The sequence below is a fragment of the Cololabis saira genome, chromosome 13 (genome assembly GCF_033807715.1).
Source record: "Cololabis saira isolate AMF1-May2022 chromosome 13, fColSai1.1, whole genome shotgun sequence".
Classification (NCBI taxonomy): Eukaryota; Metazoa; Chordata; class Actinopteri; order Beloniformes; family Belonidae; genus Cololabis; species Cololabis saira.
In genome coordinates, this window is record NC_084599.1 from 37,340,821 (window position 1) to 37,366,633 (window position 25,813).

Sequence of the window (25,813 nt, forward strand, 5' to 3'; positions counted from 1 at the left end):
TATATATATACATGTATATTATATAGACAGACACATATGTGTGTGTGTAAATATATCTATATCTATATATAGATATATGTATATATAGATAGATTGTATGTATGTATGTATATATATATATATATATATATATATATATATATATTAGGCGTGGGACGATACAGGTACCTCACGATTCAATACTGTGGCGATATGTGGCCCACGATAACGATAATATCACGATACACAATATCTAAGATATTCAATATATATATATATATATATATATATATATATATATACTTATCTCAAAAAATTAGAATATTCTGGGAATCTTAATCTTAAACTGTAAACCATAATCAGCAATAGTAAAATAATAAAAGGCTTGCAATATTTCAGTTGATTTGTATTGAATCCAGAATGTATGACATTTTTGTTTTTTTTAATTGCATTACAGAAAAATAAAGGACTTTATCACAATATTCTAATTTTCTGAGACATTCAGTCCTGTACACACACACACACACAAAAGTTTGAGCACATGAACCCCCCTCAGTATCTGACAGCAACTGAGTGGAGTCAGTCAGCTGATATTACTACTACATTACTACATTACTACTGCAGCTACTACTACAGCTGAGTCTCCTGCTGGACTCCAGCTCCCAGACATCCCGGCTCTCTCCGCCAGACATGGCAGCTCCGTCCGCGGACACATGCGGGCCGCTGGAGCGGTCCGTCCGGCAGCGGGTCCCGCCGCTGCTGACCGACCTGTACCAGTTCACCATGGCGTACGCGTACTGGCGGGCCGGCCGGCACCGGGAGACGGCCGTGTTCGAGCTGTTCTTCAGGGACAACCCGTTCTCCGGCGGCTTCTCGCTGTTCGCAGGGCTGCACGACTGCCTGCTGTTCCTGCGCGGCTTCCACTTCACGGACCAGGGTGAGCAGTAACCTTCAAAACTATTCCCGCACCGAAAACTGCTGGAAAAGTGTCGCTTATTTTAATTTCACACTTTTGGTGGCCTGCTGCGCTGCAGCGCGCCGGTTGCGCAACACTTTAAGCATGAATTTTGGTTCTGCGTTAAATCGACGCAGAGCTCTACGCCGTAGGGTTCGGCGTAGGGTACGCGGCGACGCGCACCGTGGGCTCTGCGTTGGGGTAACGCGGAACCATAAATCAGCCTTTTACGCGCCGGTGACCTGCGCGTAAACTTTGACCATTAACTTCAACACCGCCGGCTCCGCCTCCGCACCGATACAAATATTGGGATTAATCTATTAAAAAAAAAAAAAAAGTCAATTTTTTACATGAGATTATTATGTAGATCAGGGGTCGGCAACCCAAAATGTAGAAAGAGCCATATTGGACCAAAAACACAAAAAACAAATATATCTGGAGCCGCAAAAAATGAAAAGTCTTGTATCAGCCTTAGAATGAAGACAACACATGCTGCATGTTTCTATATTAGTTAAAACTGGGGGAAGATTTTGTTTTTCATTATGCACTTCGAGAAAAAAGTCGAAATGTTGAGAAAAAAGTTGAAATTTCGAGAAAAAAGTTGAAATGTCGAGGAAATAGTCAAAATTTTGTGAAAAAAGTCGAAATGTTGAGAAATGTCTAAATGTCAAGATTAATGTTGAAGTACAATCTCGAGAAAAAAGCAGAGAAAAAAGTCAAAATGTTAAGAAAAAAGTCGAAATGTGGAGAAAAAAGTCGAAATGTCAAGGAAATAGTCAAAATGTCAAGAAAAAAGTCACAATGTTGAGAAAAAAGTCGAAATGTTGAGAAAAAAAGAGAAAAAAGAAAAAAATAAGAAAAAAAAAGGAAAAAAATAAATAAAAAAAGGAAAAAAAAAGGTCAAACATTTTTGAAAAAGCTCCAGGAGCCACTAGGGCGGCACTAAATAGCAGCATGTGGCTCTAGAGCCGCTGGTTGCCGATCAAGAAAGACTAGTCTTTGTATATAAACTACTTAATTTTTTTGTATGTAAATAATACATTTTGCAAGTACAGTCAACTTAATTGTGGTAAAAGTTTACTTTATTTATCAAAATTAAGTTGACTTTACTTGCAAATCAATTTTTATACATACTAAAAATTAAGTAGTTAATACAAAGACTAGTCTTTCTTGATCTACATAAAAATCTCACTGATACAAATATTGTGCTTGATCTACTTAAAAAAAATAAGTCAACATTTTTGCATGAGATTATTATGTATGTAGATCAAGAAAGACTAGTCTTTGTATAAACTACTTCATTTTTTGTATGTAAATAATACATTTTGTAAGTACAGTCAACTTAATTGTGTTAAGTTTATTTTTTTATTTTTTTATTTGTAAAATTAAGTTGACTTTACTTTGCAAATTAATTTTGTACATAATAAAAATTAATTAGTTTATACAAATACTAGTCTTTCTTGATCTACATAAAAATCTCATGCGAAAAAGTTGCCTTAATTTTTTAAAAGTAGATCAAGCAAGATATTTTTTACTGTAGTGTTCTACATAAAACAAATAAAGCATGTTTCATCTAAACGTTGGTCAATCTGCCCAATAGATAAAAATTGTTAAAGGAAAAGTAAATACAAGATCATTGCTTGTTGTTTGTGTGTAAATGAAAAGATTGCCTGGAATTACATAAATACTGCTTGTTAAGGAAAAAATGCACAATGTCTTTTTTTTTTAACCAATGCAGATTAAGTTCAAAACTAGATGTATTCATGTAAAGCAACAAACTTCATTTTTAATTGTTAATATCACAGATTTAAATATGTTATATTTACATGAGCCTAGATTTATTTTTTTCAGTGCGGGGTGTGAAACCAAACCTCCAAAAACCACTTCAACCAAAACCGAACATCTGCACGTGTAGGGCATCTGGGTTAGAACCGGGCAGGAACCAGGACCCCGGATCGGTCCCGGTGCCGGTGCCCTTCACCTGAAGAGAGCCGGGTTCTGGTCCCTGCAGACTCCCGGAACAGGAACCAGCAGGTCCACATGAGGGCTGATTGGCTGCCAAACTGGCACGAGGCCAACCTGGGAGTCTTATCTGGTTCCTGATGGACCCCATGACCCGGGGAGATGACACGGAGCCAGCAGATTCTGGACTCCGCTTAGAAATGTTGGCTGGAGTTTAATTACTAGAGGGAGTATAGCACCCTATAATGTAATAAGTTCCTGAAAATGTAATAACGACTGAAAATATAATAAAATTTGCACTTAACTCAATGAAAATGTAATAAAACCCAATAATGTAATAACTTCACCAATAATGTAATAAAATATCCTGACGGATATTGTAATGACATTTTTACCGATAATGTAATACCTTATTACGTTATTGGGAATTTATTACATACTCAAAGTCTGCAATTTAACCCAATAGTCATTCTGGTGTTTCAAATCCAGTGTATATAAAATTCTTAGATACTTAAAACACAAAATGTAGAACTCTGAACTGAAAATGAACATATATATTACATTATTTGTCAAGTATTACATTATCAGTTTTGGAAAAAAAAAAAAAAGACCCACCTGAAAATGTAAATGGAGGGCAGACGCCTTGGAGAGATGAAGAGTCACCCAAGATAATTAGATTTGGGGAGAAGGGGATTTTGTAGTTTACAATATGTTCAATTTGAGTGCTAATTTCTATGCAAAATTTCTGAATTTTAGGGCAGTCCCATAGCATGTGCAGCAGAGTGCCCTCTGTCCCCCGGCATCTCCAACAAAGAGGGCTGTCCCTCAGCTTAACCCTATATCATTTAGACCAGGGGTTGGCAACCAAAAATGTTGAAAGAGCCATATTGGACCAAAAACACAAAAAACAAAGATATCTGGAGCCGCAAAAAATGAAAAGTCTTGTATCAACCTTATAATGAAGGCAAAACATGCTGCATGTTTCTATATTAGTTAGAACTGGGGGAAGATTTTTTTTTCAATATGCACTTCGAGAAAAAAGCTGAAATGTCGAAAAAAAGTTGAAATTTCGACAAAAAAGTCGAAACGTCAAGATTAATGTTGAAGTACAATCTTGAGAGAAAAGTCGAAATGTTGAGAAAAAAATCGAAATGTCGAGAAAAAAGTCAAAATGTTGAGATTAAAAAGGAAAGGAAAAAGGAAGAAAAAAAGGAAAAAAAGATGAAAGAAAGGAAAGAAATAAGCAAAAAAAGGAAAAAGAAGGAAAAAAGGAAAAAAGAAAAAAAAAAGGAAAAAAAAGGTCAAACATTTTTGAAAAACTACTAGGGCAGCGCTGAAGCCTTAATTATGGTTCCGCGTTAAATCGAGCCGTAGCCTACGCCGTGGGGTACGCGGCGACGCGCACCGTACGGAACGCGTCACCTCATACCCTACGCCGTAGGCTCTGCGTTGGCGTAACGCGGAACCATAAATCAGCCTTAAAGAGCCGCATGCGGCTCTAGAGCCGCGGGTTGCCGACCTCTGATTTAGACGGTGTTTCAGTAGACCCTATTCAGAATCTTGAATTGGATAAGCCTGGTTTTAGGATCTCTGGACATCTTTTTGACATTTCTTAACAGCCGATTCCATGCCTCCTCTGTAAATTTTATGGTCAGATCATTTTCCCACACTGTTTTGAGAGCAGTGCCTGAATTATTTGAGCGGTGTAAGAGCATTGAGTAGAAACGTGATGCCTCATGCCCAAATCCAAACACCTTAATCATGTCAGAGAGGGCATCTGCAGTGACGGGTGGTGTAGAGTATGGGCGATATTTTACCGTTCACGATATACCGTCAAAAAAATTTCCCACGGTAAGAATTTGTCATCTCGCGGTAAAAACGATAAATTCCTGTTGATGACGTTTTTGTGTAAAACTGATTTAAGGAAGGAAGGAAGGAAGGAAGGAAGGAAGGAAGGAAGGAAGGAAGGAAGGAAGGAAGGAAGGAAGGAAGGAAGGAAGGAAGGAAGGAAGGAAGGAAGGAAGGAAGGAAGGAAGGAAGGAAGGAAGGAAGGAAGGAAGGAAGGAAGGAAGGAAGGAAGGAAATGAGCCTGAAAGAAAGAAAGAAAGAAAGAAAGAAAGAAAGAAAGAAAGAAATGAGCCTGAAAGAAAGAAAGAAAGAAAGAAAGAAAGAAAGAAAGAAAGAAAGAAAGAAAGAAAGAAAGAAAGAAAGAAAGAAAGAAAGAAAGAAAGAAAGAAAGAAAGAAAGAAAGAAAGAAAGAAAGAAAGAAAGAAAGAAATTTTGCAGTACAGGTGTACTAATTTAATTGGTTTTTAGCCCAGGATTTTTATATTTAATTGGTGTAGTTTAGTTAGTTTAGGTTTTTTTATCGTCATTTTTATTGTTATTGGGATAAATGCCAGAAATGATCGTGATACATTTTTTAGTCCATACCGCCCATCCCTAGTGTAGAGGGGGAACCAAATGTTTGTACAAGGAGATGTCTAATTTGTAACAACAAAACTGATGCTGAGGTAATGTGAAAGACTCCTTCAAATTTTTAAAAGACACAAAAGTGCCACCCTGGTACAAGTCACCCAGCACCTTAATTCCTCTGTCATGCCATAGTTTCCAAAACACAGGTGAGTTCCCAATATACAGCTTGGGGTTTAGCCATATGGATGCGGCGAGGTGACGGTGTGGGTCGAAATTACATATACTGTACATGCAACCCTAATGAACTAGTTAGTTAACTAGTTAGTTTAGGGTGTGATACAGTAAATCAGACACTATCCAACTCTTAACTCTGCAGGACGATTTAAGTTTACGACAATAATTTACACGCAGCTGCTGATAATGTTTGAACTTTGTCCAAGTGGGGCTCCCAACGCTCGACTGTTACCTGTAATATCTGCGCCTGTATTTAATTTAAGGGAAAAATACTTCCTCTCCCGATGTGACGGTGAGAAGATCATAAAGTGCTGGTTTCAGATTAGTTGTTATGTTTCTGCAGCAGCAGCAGCGTGATCCAGCAGAGCTGCTGACAGATCCACACGCCGGTCTGCTGCCAGTCTGCTGGCTCCGATTAGCTGGAGATTGGATTTAAACCTGTGTGCATATACGTGTGTTTGTGTGTCTGTGTGTGTGTGTGTGTGAGACGTCACATGCTCCAGAGGAATTAAAAAAAAAAACATAAAAATGTAACTGGGACGAACTTCTTTTTGGGTTTACGCACTCTGTATCTATGTTTGTGGAATCAAGATACCTGTTTGGTTTGCTCAGTGTAGCTGCGCGAAAAGCTATTACCAAGAAGTGGATTAAGCCAGACACTCCGTCATTAGATGATTGGTACAACATAATTTACGATATCTTTGTAATGCAGAGGATAACGTTATATATATATATATATATATATATATAAAGTTTTTTTTTTCTCTTTATCTTAATGAAAACACCTCATGTTTATGTTCTTGTTCTTTTTTCTATTTGCAAGAAAAAGAAAAAAAAAAGAAAAATGGATTGCAATAGAGATATAATGTTGGTATGCTTATGTTATGCTGCTGTAATTTTATTTATTTATTTATTTATTTATTATTTATTGGATCCCCATCAGTCCTCATAAATATGAAGACTATTCTTCCTGGGGTCCACATTAAATCAAATAATTAATCAACAATACAGCATTTATACAAAGAATTACATGGATCAATTAACCTGAAAATATTAACATGAATTTTCAGCGCATATGAACATTAAATAATACTAATAATGATAATATGAACATTGAATAATACAATGCAAATTAATGTAAATTACAGAGTAGAATGTAATGTACCGAGTACAATATAAATTAATAAGTAACCTGATTGATAGAAATATTAACATGAATGGATTCCCTTAACGTAGTTTTCTAATAGACTATTGTAACATAATATTATGTCGAAACACAGCTTCTCTCAGTTTAATTTTGAAACTAGCCATAATGCTTGTGTGATTCCGAATAATAGAAAAAAATAAAATAAAATGTGTGGATGGCCTCAGTTGTCGGGCCGTGAGCGGCTCCAGCCGTTGCCGTGTGGCCGTTGCCGTGACAACGCTCTGCTCTTGTGTCTGCAGATGTGGAGTTCCTCCGCTCCGTCCTGCCCCCCACCACCGACCCCGCCTTCTTCGTGTTCCTGCGGGGCCTGGACTGCTCCGGCGTGACGCTGCGCTCCGTGTCGGAGGGCACGGTGCTGTTCGCCCGGGTGAGCTGGGACCGCCGGGGGGTTGGGTGGGGGGGGTCAGTCTGGGTGTGGGGGGTCGGTGTGGGTGGAGGGGCCGGAGGGAGTAACGGGTGCTGCCTCTAACACCCTCAGGTGCCCCTGATGGAGGTGGAGGGCCCGCTGGCCGTGGTCCAGCTGCTGGAGACCAGTCTGCTGTGTCTGGTGAACTACGCCAGGTAAGGCCTCGCACCTGGGGGGTCGGGGGGGGGGGGCATGTCTGTGATGTCAGTGACTACGTTTACATGCAGTCAGAATTCAGGTTACGGTCAATATTCCGGTTACTGAAACATTCTGATTAATCTGTTTCCATGCATGAGCAAACAGGGTTATCCCTGTTTACATGGTAATTAATCATTTGGGATATCTGGATCAAACCAGCGATGCACGGAGAACGTCATGACGCAATTACCGTAATTTCCGCTTCTTCTTCCTGTATCCAAATCCAAAACAACAACAATAACAGCAGCAGGGCGGATAATGAACAGCCCAGTAGAAGTCGTTTTGTATTTTGGCCTGTAGTTCGCCTTTTTCAGTGTCTTCCAGCGGTGTTTGATCTGGTATGTCTTTCGTACAAATCAATCAATCAATCAATCAATCAATCAATCAATCAATCAATCAATCAATCAATCAATCAATCAATCAATCAATCAATCAATCAATCAATCAATCAATCAATCAATCAATCAATCAATCAATCAATCAATCAATCAATCAATCACTTTATTTGTCCCCAAGGGGGCGATTAGTTTCGCGACAGGAGAAGCACACAATGTTAAATATACATAAAATATACATAATAAGTTACAATAAATTACACATCATAGTATACACGAATCCGGCGACCGGTTTGTGTGTGCTGCCATCTTGCGGCGGCGCCATTGCTGCGGTGACAGGTGTCAATCAATTCATGATGATGTTATTGTAACCTAATGCTCTACACAGCATCATGAATAGCTGGATTGATGATGTTAGACAGTGGCCTTCCATAAATAATGAAGGTATCTTAAATTAATGCTGATGTTAATTCATAAATAATGATTTGTTTGAGCGATAAGCAGGAAAGAATAGAGGAATAGGGAGATAAGGGAGTGTATGATTAAACACTGTAATATAGCAGACGTTACATGTGCTGACGTTAGCAAGCTAGCAGCGCGACTTTTAATCATTATGGAAAGGCTACGTGATTAAAAAAAACCACAACAACAACACCTGTTTATGTTTTGTTTTATTTTAGGTATCCAAGAATATTTTATTGATCGCCTGGCGTCCGATGACCAAAAAAACCGCAATTACAGGTCTCTAATTGAAGGGCAGAACTATCTCAGCTCCGGATGATACAGAATACATACATACATAACCCCAATCTGCAGATAAAACTAATTTGTTGAGGAAAAGATATTAACTCTATTTGTAGCTGCAGAGGAAAAAAATAATCTCACGAGGAAAACAAAAATATTGCTCACGCCATCGGAGCCTCTTCAGCATAATATAGCAGTCAAAAAAAAGAAAAGGAAAGTAAGAGTGATACAGAACATGTGTACTGTATGTTGTACTATTATACAAATTTATTGAAACACATGGCGAGTCAAACATTTACCAAAGCAGCTGCCAAACACTCCTAAACAAGGTAGCCTAAGACATGTTTGTGCAGAACTGCGGCAGTAAATCCTCATCGGAGCTCCACTCTTTGAGATTCTATGGGATTTCATATGGATCCAAACCGTTAATAATCATTATTTTCTCCATATACCGCTCCCTGGCTTCCTTGTTTAAGGTATCCCGGTAAATTCCAGTTCCTTTCCAGCAGTTTAACATCTTTTTTTTTGCGTTCCGTCTGAGAAGAGAAAAGTCCGTCCCGTCTTCATTCACTATCAAAACAAATGCACGCGACGGGACAGGAGTTTTCCGATGATACAAATACAAATGAAAGAAAAAGTGACAACAGATTTGATGAAAGAACAAATCCTGCTTCGCGCAACTTTTCGCTCACCTTTTTGTAAATCTGGCTATCCCGGTACTTTCTACCGTCTACAAATGCCAAAATGTTCATATCTTTCATTACATTTATGAAGTGATTAGTCTCCTCCTGGTCTTGTGTTTCGCCATGTTTATAAGTGTTTCCTGGACTCAAAAGACCAAGATTCCTTGCGAAAAGAACATGCGCAGAAAACAAATTCATGTTCCTTTTGATGGGGATATCCCGTTACGTTTACATGACCAAATATTCGGGTTAGGAAAGGAGTAACCCAGGGGTCATTTTCAGGTTTATATATGAACAAATTCCAGTTATTCAAAGGGGTTATTGGGGTTTACATGGCCGTGCACAACCGGGTTATTGCTAATATTCCGGTTAGAGAAGGGATGTTGACTGCATGTAAACGTCAGTGTTGACGCGGCGGCGGCGTCCTCTCCTCCTGCTCAGCCTGGTGTGCAGCAACGCTGCCCGTTTCCGCCTGGCGGCCGGACCTGGCCGGAAGCTCCTGGAGATGGGCCTTCGCCGGGCCCAGGGCCCCGACGGCGGCCTCACGGCGTCCCGCTACTCCTACATCGGAGGTGAGTGGCCGGGGAGGGGGGGGGGCGGCGGTGGGGCGGGTGCTCACGTCGCGACTCACGCTCACGCTCGTCTTCCAGGGTTCGACCTCACCAGCAACGTTCAGGCCGGGTTCCTGTTTGGGATCCCCGTGGCGGGGACCATGGCGCACTCCTTCGTCACGTCCTTCACCTCCCTGGAGGAGGTGTGGCCCCAGGTGAGTCCAAAGTATTAAAAAGTCTTAAATTTACCTCGGTCAAACCTGTAGACACCCTGCTATAGCTTTGTGCGTGTGTATCAGGAGATTTGTGCACGCGTACTTAACAATTTGTGTGTTTAGGAAGCTTTTTCAATCCACAATTATAGTTTTGTCAGTAACTTTGAGTAAGTTATGCACGCACAAATCTAATAATACGCACACATGTTTTGAGTCCATTTTCTCTCCATACTCACATCTCTTTAATTCCCCAAACTTTTAAAAAGTCTCTAAAATCTCTCTGATTTTACCCAAGGTCAAGTCAAATCAATCAGAAGTCAGAAAGATGTTTGTCAATCCGAGCGGTGAAACCCGGTTAACTCAGCGACCTCTCCATCCTCTCCATCCTCTCCATCCTCTCCGTCTCCCCTCAGACTCTGGCGGCGGCCGACGGCGACGGCGACCCCGTGGACGTCATCTCCCTGACGAAGGGGATGCTGAACCGCGTGTGCAAGCTGCTGGGAGCCGAGCCGGGGAAGATCCGCGAGGGCGAGCTGGCCGCCTTCGTGTCCTACGCCATCGCCTACCCACACAACTTCCTGCCCGTGATCGACAGCTACAGCGTCAGCTGGTAACGGCTTCCTTCTGCTGCCCCGTCCCCAGAACCGGGTTTAGAACCGGTCCAGCCTGGTTAAGGTTTCCAGGGGCTTCAGAATCATCTTTAATGCTGTTCAAAATAAATCAAATCCACCTTTATTTATTCAGCACTTTTCATACAATAGTAACGCAAATTGCTTTACATAATAAAATCAACATTTAACATAGAAAAACTCACACTCTTGGGAATCTCGTTGATCTCGTTGAGATTAATAATCTCTTTTACAAGAGAGTCCTGGCCAAGACAGCAACATGGTTACAAAAACAAATAACATAAGAACAATTCATAACAATTAAAACAGTTTTATCAAAACAGTAAACAGATCGCAAAAATAGTCAAAATCAACCACAATCAAAGCACCTACAGCTAAATGTACTTGCTTCCAAGTCTTTCAGGAGAACTTTAAAAGCATCAAGTGAGACCAGATCTCTTAATTTTAAAATAAAAGGAGCAGCATAGCTGAAGGCCCTACTACCTAGTTTAGTGCGGACCCTAGGTACAGACAATACAAATAAGTCCTGGGAGCGAAGGTTATGACTCCCAGTGCTTTTTTGAAAAACATAATTTCCTAAGTAGAGTGGAAGTAGGCCAAGAATGGCCTTATAAACAAAGACATGCCAATGATAGAGTCTACGGGTGGACAGAGCAGACCATCCGACCCGAGTGTACAAAGAGCAGTGGTGAGTACGAGATCTAAAATTTGTTATAAATCTCAATGCTCCATGATAGACAGTATCCAATGAGTGAAGACATAGAGCAGATGCATGCATGTATAGGACATCGTCGTAGTCAAGCACAGACATAAAAGTGGTGGCAACAAGTCTCCTTTTGGCTTCGAAGGAAAAGCAAGCCTTATTTCTAAAATAAAAACCCAATTTTAGTTTCAACTTTTTTACAAGATGCTGAATATGAGGCTTAAATGAGAGCGAATCATCAATTATGAATCCAAGATACTTAAATTGCGATACAGATTCAATCTCAGAACCCTGAAAAGTAGTGATGGACGGGAGATTCACTGGCTTGGATTTTGCATTAGAAAACGTCATGAGTTTTGTTTTGTCAGCATTTAAAAGAAGCTTCAACTCAAACAGGGTACATTGCACAGTATTAAAAGCAAGCTGTAGCTGACAGAATGCCTGATTTAAAGTAGGCGCAGAACAATAAATCACTGTGTCATCGGCATAAAAATGAAAATTTGCCTCAGCAGCATTTTGATCAAGACAGTTGATATAGATAATAAAAAGTAAAGGCCCAAGGACCGACCCCTGGGGCACACCATTTGTACCGGTAATATTAAGGGGGCTGGAGGTGACACCTTTAGCCTGCACACACTGTGATCTACCTGATAAATAATCTCCAAACCACAAGACAGTCTGTTCAGAGTTTACAGTTTAAGATTAAGATTCACAGAATATTCAAATTTTTTGAGATAGGATATTTGAGTTTTCTTAAGCTGTAAGCCATGATCAGCAATATTAAAATAATAAAAGACTTGCAATATTTCAGTTGATTTGTAATGAATCCAGAATGTATGACATTTTTGCATTACAGAAAATAAAGGACTTTATCACAATATTCTAATTTTCTGAGACAGTCCTGTAAAACAGGTGGATGCTACAAACAAAAGAATGAAGAATAATTGTCTAAAGAAATGGAGTTAGTTACAATTGAGCTTCGAGTAATTGATGCAGTTCCACCTCAGTGAGGATATCTGGTGCATCAACATCAAGCCAGGTTTCAGTTAAAAGGAGTCCATCGATAAATTTGTCTAAAATCAGATCATTTATGATGAAAGACTTATTCAACAAAGATCAAACATTTAAAAGGTCCATGTTGAAAGTAGAAGTAGACTTGCAGTCAAGACCAACTAAACCGACACCAAGACCAGAGAGTATCAAGACTAAGACCAAGACCAGTTCAGCTCAAGACCGAGACCAAAACAAACCCAGTAATGTCCTGATCCTGCGTGATTGTAGAACATCATCCTGGTTCAGCTAGTTTCCATATGAGCTTGTTTTCAACTGCAGCACAATAACACAGAGAAGTGGATGATGATGTTGAACTCACTATAAATGTTTTCATCCATCAGCTGAGATCAGATCTGTGTGGCGACTGCATTACCGCTATTTCTACACTATTGGAGGATTGACTCCAGTGCTTTTAAGGATTGACACGACTACTAACTAGTCCCAAAGTCCTCTAGCAGAATAACCAGCTCCAACACCCCCCTCCATCTCAGAAAAGGAATGAATAGTAAATGTTACTGATTTAAATTGGACTTAATTTGGAGATGAAACCTGAATTTTAAATATTAAAGATTGAAATTATATTATTTACCATTATAGTAATCAGATTACACCGAATATCAGCATCATATCAATCACAACAATATGCAAATATTATTCATATATTTAGTCAAACAAGGCCGTTATAAACACAAAACTGTAATTAAATACAGACACATGCAGATGTACCAAAACATTAAATCAAAAGAAAATACAAATAGTTTACAAAACTGTACATTTATTATTTATTATTATTTCGTTTATTTCGGCATGTTTATATAGACACATTTCATCTCCAGAACATTATACATTGCATACTCAGCACATGACGAAAAGGGTACGGGAGAAGCTGACGCTTATCAAAGTCCCGCCCCGTTCTATGTAAGATTCATGATCACATCAACAACAGAATTCAGTAAGATACATAGTTTACCACATAGCAATTTGTCTAATTTCATCCTTCACAGTCCAGATAGCATGTATGTTTGTACACGTGTCCAGTCCACTCATCCTGATCACCGTTCCTGTGATTTACTACTGTGTCCACTGTTCAGTTATTTTTATGTCCAAGCCTCTTTTAACAAGACACATTAACAAGAGGAAGAATTGGTGATCACCAGATTCTGTCACTTTGTTGTGCAACAGGATCTCAATTATCCACAACAAAGTTGTCCTGAGACCGAGACCAGGACCGTTCTCCAGAACAGAATCTAGTGACTGGGCGTGTTTGTAACGTCTACTGTAAGTGTTTCTGTGTCTGTGGTTTCAGTAGCGGGCTGCTGAACTTCTGCGCCGTGGCCTTGTCCATGTACGAGCTGGGCTACCGGCCCGTGGGCGTGCGGCTGGACAGCGGGGACCTCTGCAGGCAGTCGGTGGAAGTGCGTCGGGTCTTCAGGCTCTGCAGCCAGCAGTGAGTGACGCCGCCGCCGCGGGAGCCCGCGGCCTCTGGCGAGGGTCCCCAACCGTCCCTTGATAAACAGAATCGTCCCGTATTTATAAACTAAAGTACACGTCCCGTATTGAACAACGATGCATCTCAATGACAGGGGTTAATCTGTGGAACAGCTTAGATACAGAAATGAAAATGTGTAGCACGTTATTACAATTCAAAAGCACCTATAAATACAAAATGATTACTACATATAAAAAAAAGGTATAATACACATAGGCATGTACCTATGGACATGTGTATGTAAATGTGTGTATGTGTATGTATGTATGTATATATGCATATGTATGTGTGTGTGTATGTATGTGCTTATATATATATATATATATATATATATATATATACTGTATGGATTGATATTTAGTAATGACATGTGGAATATGCTGTATGTTTGTGTACAGTTATTTTGTTTATACTCGGGCAACTTCTCATATGGATTTATTTATGAATTTTGTTTCATTCTTTAAATCCTAAATGCACTAGTTTATAAAAGCGAACTTTTTTTTGTGAAAAGGGTAGGAGACGTCATAAGCTTAGGCTTTTGGTCCTTGGTTTTAAGTTAAAATTGTGTGTGTGTGTGTGTGTGTGTGTATGTATATATATATATATATATACATGTATATATATATATATATATATATATATATATATATATATATATATATATATATATATATATATATATATATATATACACATATATATATATATATATATATGTGTATATATATATATACCAAAATCTTTTATTTTTTTGTATTACACTGATGATTTACACCTGTACTTTGGGCTATTTGTGTTGTGGAATTTGAAAGGACCAATAAACTAAACTAAACTAAACTAAATAAGCTGAAAAGGGATGCACTTTGTCCCGTATTACTGTGGGAGTCAAAAAATAGTCATAAAATGCCAATGGAAAATTTTATTTTTTTCTGTTTTACTACAACTTTAGCTACAGTCATGGCCTTTGAGGCACAAATATGTTTACTAGTTTTCTACAGACTTTCTGTTTGCACTTCTGTTATTGCACTAAAAATGTGCACTATTACAGGATGGATGTTCTGCTTTCTTTCTATTGTTTTATATTAATTTATACAATTTTAACTTAAGCAGGACAGGTTTCTGTTTAAGAAAGATACTTATTTTATTCATTTCATTTTGTTATTTTGTATTAAAGTGAATTGCTGGATAATAATTCAAAAATATGCATCTAATTCAATTCAGATTTGAGTCAAATAGTTAAAAAATCGTTTCACTCACAAAAAAAGGGGCTAAAAAAATTCACCATGCCAGGAAGGGTGAAGGCTGCTGATGAGGTGTCCCTTATTTATTTTTCAGGGAGCTTCCAACCCTAGCTGTGTGGTGGATGTGTTCACTCTCTTTTCTTCTGTTCCAGCTTCTCCATCCCGGCCTTCGACTCGCTGATCATCGTGGGGACCAACAACATCTCGGAGAAGAGCATGGTGGAGCTCAACAAGAAGGTAAAGGTGGCGGCGGTTCCCCGGGAGCACCCCGGGGTGCTGCTGGTGTGAGCAGGCCCAAGCCTCCATGGGGCCCTAAGCTAAATGTGATTTTGGGGCCCTCTATTACTGCCAATAATACTGATTATTGATCATTCACACACCCACTATAAACTCATTTCATGTTCTTCCCTGTCATTACAAATACACTTGAAAAACTAGATGTAAGAACTTTTTGTTGTAGTTAGATTGTAATCTACAGTGATTGAGACCATTGAAGGAGACAACAGATTTGCAGCAAAATCTTTCAATTAACATTTTGCAGTCAGTAACTGCCCCTACTGGCCACACATAGAAGAAATAGATAAAAAACCAAAGAGCTGCACAGTTGCAGCAGTGTTGTTTCCATCATCCTATTGTCAGCCTGGCAGGTTTTTACCATCTATGGTTTTTAATCTGAAATGGGAACAAATTCAGCTACAAGAGCAGCCTGGGGTTGATTTACACTTAATATTTAATATATAATATTTAATATTACTGAGTGTCATCTACAGTGTAGGCCTACTAAAAGAAACAAAATAATCAAATAGATCCTTTATAAACCATTTACTGTAAACACGTTATCTACTTTATTTTTGTTTTTTAATAAACTGCAACAGCAATGTGCAACAATTTGAAGTGGAACAACAACCGTTAAGTGCAACAACAAAGTACTACAAAAACTAGAACTATAATTGAAATCACTCAACTGAGATAAACAGAACCTCATCAATATGTTCTCCATATAAGAATAAATTCAAATGTACAAAAACAGACATTATTAAATAGAATAAACAAATAAAATCAAACAAATACTTAAATAATGATGTCAATGAACAGAGGTACCAGAAACAAGGTAACGAAAATAGTTTAAAAATCTAATATTAAGTTAAATAATTAGTCCTGAAAACTATGTAAAAATGTGCAAAAGCTTTGGTAAAATAGGGAGAAAAAAATCTAAACAAACTACTGTAATACAATGTGATAATGTATGAATCATCACTCACACATAAAAAAAATATTTTATTTTATTTTTATTTTTTAACTCTTGGGGGCCCCCTAGTGGTCCCGGGGCCCTCAGCAGCTGCTTAGTTTCGTTTATGCCTTGGGCAGCTCTGAGTCTCTGCTGCTCTGTGTGTCTCAGGAGAACGAGATCAACGTGGTGGGCGTCGGCACGCACCTGGTCACCTGCACCAAGCAGCCGTCGCTGGGCTGCGTGTACAAGGTAAGGAGCCGCCGCCGCGTTAACGTTTTGATTTGATTTCATTGATTTTTATACAATAATATAAAAAAATAGCACATTACGATGAAGTGCAAGTTCGAGAAGGAGCTGAAGGAAGCAAAGCTTATCAAGTTCAGACCCCCCTTATATTGTCATATAGTATATAATACAATTATATTTATAATACAATTACATATATATATGTACACGTATGTGTGTGTATATATATATATATATATATATATATATATATATATATATATATATATATATATATATATATATATATATATATATATATATATATATATATACATGCATACATACATAAACACATACATACATATACACGTCCATTTACACACACACACATACATACATACATACACGCACACACACGGATACAGACACACATTCATACAAATTTCAATTCCATAAGAATATTCATAATCCATAAATCAATGCAATCTTAAAAAATTCAGAACATTTAACTTTAATATGAATGAGTATAGATAAAACCCACATTACAAACATTCTTACTAAATCAAATCCCGTCTAAAAAAAAATAATAAGATTAGCTGTCCAGTCCTTTGTAGCTGGCCAAGAGTGTTTGTTTATACTTATTTTTAAATTGCTTTGAATTAATGCACATTTTCACGTCCTCATCTAGTTGTTCCACAATTTTACACCACAGACAGATATGCACATACTTGATTATTCGATTCCCTCTTAAATTGTATGTTCCACGAACATTATTTGGATGTTGCTTGGTAACAATTTATTCCAGACTTTAAACATAATATGACCTGTTTTCATTTTAACTAAGTCACAGAATTTTAAAATACCTGATTCTAAAAACAAAGGATTTGTATGAGCAAGGTGGGGTGTGTTTGTGCCCTAGCTGGTGGAGGTGAGAGGAACCCCCAGGATGAAGATCAGCGAGGACCCTCAGAAGAGCACCGTCCCCGGGAGGAAGGCCGTCTACCGGCTCATAGACGCCGAAGGTGGGCGTGTGTTACGGCGCTGGGAGTAGGGTTGCCACCTTTCAGAAATAGAAATAAGGAACGCCCGATTTCAGCAGCGCAGGAGCCAAAAAAAGGGACTTCCCCAAAAATTCTAAACTGCATGGAAATGTATTTATTTTATATGAAAAAACAAAATGCTTTGATTTCAAGTTTAAAGTGCTTTAATAGCTTTGAACTTGTATGACTGTACAGACAGCCAACCATACTAGCAACTGAAATAGCCTCCTATGCTACGTATGTCCACATCAGCCCAGATGTAGAATATAGCTACAGGTGAAGGTCGGACAATTAGAATATGGTGTAAAAGTGAATTTATTTCAATGATTCAACTTAAAGGTGAAACTAATATGACATATTCTCATTACATGCAAAGCAAGAAATGTTAAACCTCTATTTGTTATAATTTTGATGATTGAATTGTTTATTGATTTCATAAAATATTTTGTTTTTTTTTATTTTTTAATTGGGGTTTTCATAAACTGTGAGCCATAATCACCAAAATTATAACAAATAAAGGCTTGAAATATTTCACTTTGAATGTAGTGGGAAATAATATATTTGTTTCACCTTTAGTTGAATTTACTACGAATTAAGTTTTGCAAAATATTAAAATGTTCCGACCTTCACCTGTATATTATGACATCAATAAATAAGAGCATAATACAGGACTGTCTCAGAAAATTAGAATATTGTGATTTTCTGTAATGCAATTCCAAAAACAAAAATGTCATACATTCTGGATTTATTACAAATCAACTGAAATATTGCAAGCCTTTTATTATTTTAATATTGCTGATCATGGCTTACAGCTTAAGAAAACTCAAATATCCTATCTAAAAAAAATTGAATATTCTGGGAATCTTAATCTTAAACTGTAAGACATAATCAGCAATATTAAAATAATAAAAGGCTTGCAATATTTCAGTTGATTTGTAATGAATCCAGAATGTATGACATTTTTGTTTTTTTAAATTGCATTACAGAAAATAAAGAACTTTATCACAATATTCTAATTTTCTGAGACAGTCCTGTATATGTCCGTATTGGTTCAATACAGAACACAACTTTTAATTTCCAATTACGTAACAATTCTGTATTTCGAGGGACGGGTGGTGACCCTGGCTGAGGCGCTGAGGTGGCGGCGGACTCGTTTCACGGTCTTCCTCTCTGCAGGTCATCCGTTCCTGGACCTGCTGTGTCTGGAGGCCGAGCCTCCGCCGGTGGCGGGACGCCCGCTGAGCTGCTTCCCTCTGGGCTCCGACGACTCGCCGGCCTCCGTCACTCCCGCTCAGGTGACCTGCCTGCGGCAGGATGTGTTCAGCCAGGGACAGGTGAGGCGCGCCGTGAGTTGACCGAAGTCAGGACGGTCGCGGGTCCTTAAAAGGTCTTAAATTACATTTTTCCTAAAATAAGGCCTTTGTCTTAAATCTCAATCCAAGGGTTTTAATTTTTTTTATCTTAACTTTAGAGGGAATGTATCCAGTCATCATTAAAACGTTTATTTCATCATTTTGAGGAGAATCTCCTGCAGTGTTTCTAAATCTGTGTTGCCAGGTTGAGCGTGTTTCCCCCCAATTGGGCAGAAAAATATATATTTTGGCTGCTTTTCCTGTTTTTTACTGAATATTTAGGAGAAATTATTAACAAAAAGTTTCAATTACAATAAACTGATATTTTATTTGCTTTAATCTACTCAATTTAATTGTAGTCTTTGTTTGGAGCCTGAACTTTTTAGGCTTCATTTGCTTATGACTTGAAATTTAGAGGGAATTTTATCCGGTCATTATTAAAAAGTTTTGAAAAGGAAAAGTTTATTTAATCATTTTGAGGAGAAATACATTTGTTAACCAGTTGTCAGACACCTCAGTCAGTGTTGCCAGGTTGAGCGGGTTTCCTCCCAGTTGATAAAATTTGGGCTGCTTTTCCTGGTTTTTACTAAATATTTAGCAGAAATTATTAACAAAAAAGTTTCCATTATGGAAGAGAAAAGTAGAAACGTACACAATACACTCTCTGATAATATATTTGCTTTAATCTACTCAGTTTAATTGTAGTCTTTGTTTGGAACGTGAACGTTTAGTGGTGTTGTGAAGATTCATTTGCTTATGATTTGAAATCTATAACGCATTTAATAATTTAAGGTTTTAACATATAGAATGTATGATTTGAGATGGTTTTTCATTATTTCGGTGGGTTTTACATCACGTTTGGGCTGGAACCTTTCAGATCTGGCAACCTCGACTTCAGCGCTGGATTTCTTAGTCAGCGTAGTCTCGAGACGAGGCAAGCAAATATGGGTAAATGTAAATTTAGCGAGAAGATAGATAGCTATAGAAGATAGCTTCCTCCTTTCAGAGGAGACTGTTGGCGTGGCGACTGTTGTCCTGACGACGCCTCTGCTCTCCGCAGGTCACGCACCCTCTGTGCAGCGCCTTAGAGACCCGAGCCAAGGTCCAGATCTCCCTCCAGACCCTGCACTCCCGACACAAGCGTCTGCAGGAGCCGGACGCCTACACGGTGAGTCTCCAGCACCCGAGCCCCCCCTCCCGGCTTACAGCCGTCTAGCCCAGGGGTCGGCAACCTGTGGCTCTAGAGCTGCATGCGGATCTTTAGCGCCGCCCTAGTAGCTCCTGGAGCTTTTTCAAAAATATTTGACCTTTTTTTTTTTCTTCTTTATTTTTTCTTTTTTTTTTTTTTCCTTTTTTTCCTCTTTTTTCCCTTTTCTTTCTTCTTTTTCTTTCTTTTTTTTACGGAGCCCCTAAAGGGACACAGATTTTTTTTTTTTAATATAATGAGTTTTACGCGCGCGCGTGAAACCTCTATGCGTGCGCGTAAATCCTTTAAGTGAGCACGTAAAGTTGTTTATGTGAGCACATAAAACGTTTATGCACTCATTAGAAAGTTTCACGTGCTCTCGCAAAACTTATAAGTGAGTGCCTAAAAGTTGTTCTACGTGAGTGCGTAAAAACAAGTACATGGGAGTTTTGCTGGAACAGGAGACCCTCCAGTTGCGCCCTGCTCTGTTTATGATTGGAAATGACATTACAGGATTTAGCTGAGCTATATTTTAACCTGGGACTCCATTATGAGGACATTACACTTTGCATGTAAGTAATCAACTTTACGTGCTCACTTAAAAGGTTTCACGCGCACGCGTAAAACTCATTATAAAAAAAAAAAAATCTGTGTCCCTTTAGGGGCTCCGTATTTTTTCTTTTTTTGTCCTCTTTTTTTTCCTTTTTTAATCTCGACATTTCTGCTTTTTTTCTCGAAATTTTGACTTTTTTCCTCGACATTTCAACTTTTTTCTCAAGATTGTACTTCAACATCAATCTTGACATTTTGACTTTTTTCTCGTAATTTTGACTTTTATCTGGACATTTCAACTTTTTTCTCGAAATTTTGACTTTTCTGGACATTTCGACTTTTTCTCAACATTTCGACTTTTTTCTCGAAGTGCATAATGAAAAATTTGCACTGTACAAGACTTTTCATTTTTTGCAGCTTCAGACATTTTAGTTTTTTGCGTTTTTGGTCCAATATGGCTCTTTCAACATTTTGGGTTGCCAACCCCTGGTCTAGCCTGTGCTCTCCTCCCCCCACTAGGTGGCGCTGTCGCAGAAACTCCACGACCTGGTGGGCGAGCTCCGGAAGTGCAGCAGCGGCCACAGCAGCTTCCTCCTCGCCAACTGAGGTCGTCCTCAACCGTTTCTCCAAAGTGCCTGAAAGTTAAAGAAATTCATGTGTCAGTGGACAGAGGGGGGGGCGTTTCCAGCCCAGGGCCCCCCCGGTTCCCCCCCCGGGGGCTCAAAACGACTCACATCCGTCCGTTGAATCCAGTTGGAGGCAGAAATCCTAGAAATGCATCTAATCAGTTTATTCTCTTCCTCTGCTGGTGAACAACCCCAGAAAGAAAGTGCAACCCGGGTTTAACGCTTTTATATTTATCATGAAGGTTTGTCCTGCTTTTTGAGTCTGCTGTGAAAGTGAAGTATCATTTTGAACATGCAAACAGAAGTTTAAACAGATCTGGAAGACGGGGGGCAGTAGCGGAGGTTGGAAAAGTCAGTTTTGTTATTTAGTTCCTGTTTTATTTTGAAATCCTGTGTCTTTGTGTTTCAGTTTCTGTCTTGACTTCCCTTGTTCCCATCTGTCCTGATTGTCTGCACCTGTGTCTCGTTAACCCCTCTGTGTATATCTGGTCATGTCGTTCCATGCTCCCTGCCGGTTTGTACGGTTTCCTCCCTCCATGTGGCGGGTCAGGTTTTTGTAGTTTTGATCATGTTTAAGCTCTTTTTTTTTTGCAATCCTGCTCAGCAGCGTTTTTGAGGGGGGGGGGCGAAACACAACTTTTGCGGTATGCGTTCATTGTTGTGTCTAAAAATGATGCGCAGTGCCCACCCAATCAGAAACGGTACAGATATTCTGTGATATTTTTTTATATTTATAAAAAAATAAAATTATAAAAAAATAAGAGGACATAACTTTGATTGGGTGGGCAGGACGCACGTTTGGGTGGCCACAGCCCACCCCTGCCCCCCCTAAAACCAGCCTCACTTACAGGTGAATGAGACATGGGGTAGTTTTGTTGAAAATGTGCTGTCCAAAATGTCCTGGAAAACTCGACTCCTGCAAATGCGCGTTCCCCAAAGTTTGTGGGGGCGTGGCTTTGGACGGAGCGCTGACGGGAGGGGGAGGAGGGGGTGGGGCTTAGAGGAGGTGCCACTTTCAAATCTTGCTAGCTCTCCAAGATCAGGGATTATACCTTTTAAGTTAATAAATCACTATTTTTGTGACTCCTGCCTCCCTGGTCTCCTGCATCTGGGTCCAACTCTACCACACCGGGACAGAACGGACCAGCAGGGAGCAAGGACAAGACAAGATATACACCGAAGGGTTGACGAGACACAGGTGCAGACAATCAGGGCAGAGAAGTCAAGACAAAACTGAAACACAGACACAAGTTTCAAAATAAAACAGGAACTAAATAACAAAACTGTGACAGAAAAGCCCACCCCCTGCTGGTGGACACATCTCATCTCACATCTCTGATCAGATCCTTTATCCTAATGAGACAGCGCTGGGGGGTGGGGGGTTGGCGGCCCCCCCCACCTCCTGGTCCGCAGCCTCTCTGTGGTGGCATCCAGGGCCGGACCTGAGATTTTGGTGGCCCTGAACAATAGTTTTTGTTTGTGGCCTCCAAGAACACCTCAATCACCAAATCACACACACACTGCTTACAACTGAATGAAAATACACATGATGGAGATTAACAAATCAATTAACAACAAATAAATAAATAATATATATCGTTTTAATTAACTTTTATAAGGAAAAGGGTTTTGTGGAATATATTAATGTGTTAATTAACTTAAACTGAAGCCTGTTAGGATCATTTTGATGATGTGAGGGGCCTTATCAGGAGTGGCCCTGATAAGGAGTGTTTACCGGCCCTGGTGATGTCATCGACAGCTTCCGTGGGGGACGATAACTTCCTCGGGTTTGTAATAACTACAGATATTTACGAAGAAACTGAAAACTGTACAAACTAAATCTGTGTGACGCCTCATCTGCTGACATGTGACTGGTGTTTTTGAAGTTTGACCGTGAAACAGAGACGCAGCCGCCAGAAGAGCCGCATCCATGCGACATGAATGGAAAACATACCTCAGATGTACTTGTGTGTTTTTAGACGTCTGTATTTGTCAACATCTATTAAACTCTGGGTTTGACTCGAGCGTGTTTGATGTTTGAGCTGAAGTCCTGAACAGGGCTGGGGATCAATTCAAATGTCAAGAATCGATTCCGATTCTTAAGATTCAGAATTGATTATCAATATTTGGTTCGATTCAATTCCGATATTGATTTGGGTTAGTGTTATTAAAACAGTTTTTTGAGCTGTTGCATGAATTATATGACTGTAGTTATGCAACATATTAATACTAGTATTATATTGAGATTCAACAGCAAGTATTGTCAGCTAATGATGCTGTTAGGACCAATCAGCTCAGAATGTTGATATAACTGCTTTCAGAAACATCGTGTGGCAGAATTATCAAACAGATCCAGGGCAGCAAATGAGGGCACATGAAATCGGTTTCATTTTTTCCCATATTCCGGTTTTATTTTTTTCTATTTTTGGTCTTTTTCAGGTTTTTAATTTTTGAGAATTTGGTTTTTAGCATTTTATACAAATGTAACCCCAAGACTATATAAAGTAATGAAATTATATAATTATAAGTGAAAACTTTTCATACCTTTTAAATATATTTAGACAAAAACATTGTGTCCAACAAAACATCCTTTTTTGAGCATCAACACAAAAATACCAAAAGTTGTAAAGTAATGATGAAAAAAAGAATAATCGATCTTTAGACATACGAATGGATTTTTAGGAATTAATATGAGAATCGATTTAGAATCAGAAAATCGATTTTTTTCAACACAGGCCTAGTCCTGAGGCTTTTGCAGCTCGGCGGTGGACCCGCTGAGAGCTGCTGGTTTGATGCCCGGTGTCTCTGGGACCGTGACCCTTGACCCGGTGAGTGGCTCCGGATCAGATCATGTGCTGCGGCACCACCACGATCCAGCTCTTCCTGTGTTTCTGGTTCAGACAGAGAAGTCTGGCCTCCAGTGATCCACATCCCCCCGGCCTTCCCTCTGCAGGACTGTGCAGGACGTGTGCCTGCGTCCTGATTGGCTGCCGGCTGACCAGTGGCAGCGCGGCTGCAGATACTCCCGCACCCACATCTGGAGGCGATTAGAGGTGGAGAGGCGGTGAGTTCATCCGTGACCGTCTCATCTCGGAGAGGTGAACCCGTCAGCACTCACTCGGCTCTAGCTTTCCTTCCCACGACTCGGCAGATGTCTCGGTTGCCGGGAGACGCTCTCTTAAAGCTGAAGATACCACTGAAGAAACAGAAATGTATGTCTGGTTTGATATCTTTTACTTTGAACATAAGCACACAAAAAATAAAACAGCAGCACAATAAATCATAACATAAAAAAGAACAATAATAATCACTAAATAATAAATGAAAACAAAGTAGATGAGAATTAATAAATATAATAGCAAATGCTTGAAACACGAGTACGAAGAAGTAAAAAACGTGAACTCAATACTATTTTCTTCAATTGGACGTTCACTATTAAATATTAAAACAAAAAGAACTTGACATGGTCAAAGGTTGCACAATTTAATCTATAATCTATCTGAAGTAAAGGTGCAAAGTGCAATCATCAGCATAAAGGTGTACAGATGCATTTATGTCTTGTCCTACCCCCGTTCAAATAAATAATGAAAGGAGTGGGTCCTCAGAAGGGTTGATGATGGATCTGGAGGAAATAAGAGTAGCTTTTATTGTGAAAGGCAGCAGGGGTTGATGGATCTGGGGGAAATAAAAGAGGAGCTTTTATTGTGAAAGGCAGCTGGGGTTGATGGATCTGGGGGGAATAAAAGAGGGGCTTTTATTGTGAAAGGCAGCAGGGGTTGATGGATCTGGTGGAAATAAAACCCCCTCTTTTATTGTGAAAGGCAGCAGGGGTTGATGATGGATCTGGGGGAAATGAAAGAGCTTTTATTGTGAAAGGCTGCAGGGGTTGATGGATCTGGGGGAAATAAAAGAGGAACTTTTATTGTGAAAGGCAGCAGGGGTTGATGATGCATCTGGTGGAAATAAAAGCCCCTCTTTTATTGTGAAAGGCAGCAGGGGTTGATGGATCTGGTGGAAATAAAACCCCCTCTTTTATTGTGAAAGGCAGCAGGGGTTGATGATGGATCTGGGGGAAATAAAAGAGCTTTTATTGTGAAAGGCAGCAGGAGGTGGCCGGCACACATGAGCATCTTCTGAACCCGACTTGACCTGGAGACCTCCCTGAGCAACAAGCTCCCAGTCAGAGGTGAGACCCCCCTCATGCAGGGCTGCAGCCGGCCAGCGGAGGGCGCTCTGCTCTCTCCTCCTCCAGCTTCCCCTCATCCTCCCCTCGCAGCTCTGGAGGGTCGGGGGGCAGATGGAGCCTTTCCGGCCTGACAGCTCCAGGTTCCTCCCAGTCAGACCTCTGGCACCGGAGCCGAGGGGACGCAGGCTCGGACGGAGAGACCCCGGAACCATCCCGGAACCACCACGCACCCGCACGGCCCCGCACGGCCCCGCACGGCCCCGCACGGCCCCGCACGGCCCCGCACGGCCCCGCACGGCTCCCAGCAGACCGCAGTGAAGTTAGTTTCACGTTGGATATTCGACAGACATCCAGGGCAGCTCTGAGCGGCTCTGAGCTGCTCCAACATTTCAACTGCGCTCGTATTACAGACT

General features: G+C 39.8%; 1 protein-coding gene across 1 annotated transcript; it reads left to right on the forward strand.

Annotated features, from left to right (window-relative positions):
• The first annotated feature begins 619 nt into the window (after window positions 1-619).
• Window positions 620-21,335, forward strand: naprt (nicotinate phosphoribosyltransferase). The gene is made up of 13 exons (XM_061738839.1): window positions 620-916; window positions 6,992-7,119; window positions 7,231-7,313; window positions 9,560-9,690; window positions 9,769-9,884; window positions 10,298-10,494; window positions 13,576-13,716; window positions 15,152-15,236; window positions 16,399-16,479; window positions 17,378-17,480; window positions 18,675-18,832; window positions 19,911-20,018; window positions 21,108-21,335. The coding sequence occupies exons 1-13, from the start codon at window positions 670-672 to the stop codon at window positions 21,192-21,194; spliced, it is 1,665 nt and encodes a 554-aa protein (XP_061594823.1). The 5' UTR covers window positions 620-669; the 3' UTR covers window positions 21,195-21,335.
• Window positions 21,336-25,813: the final 4,478 nt, after the last annotated feature.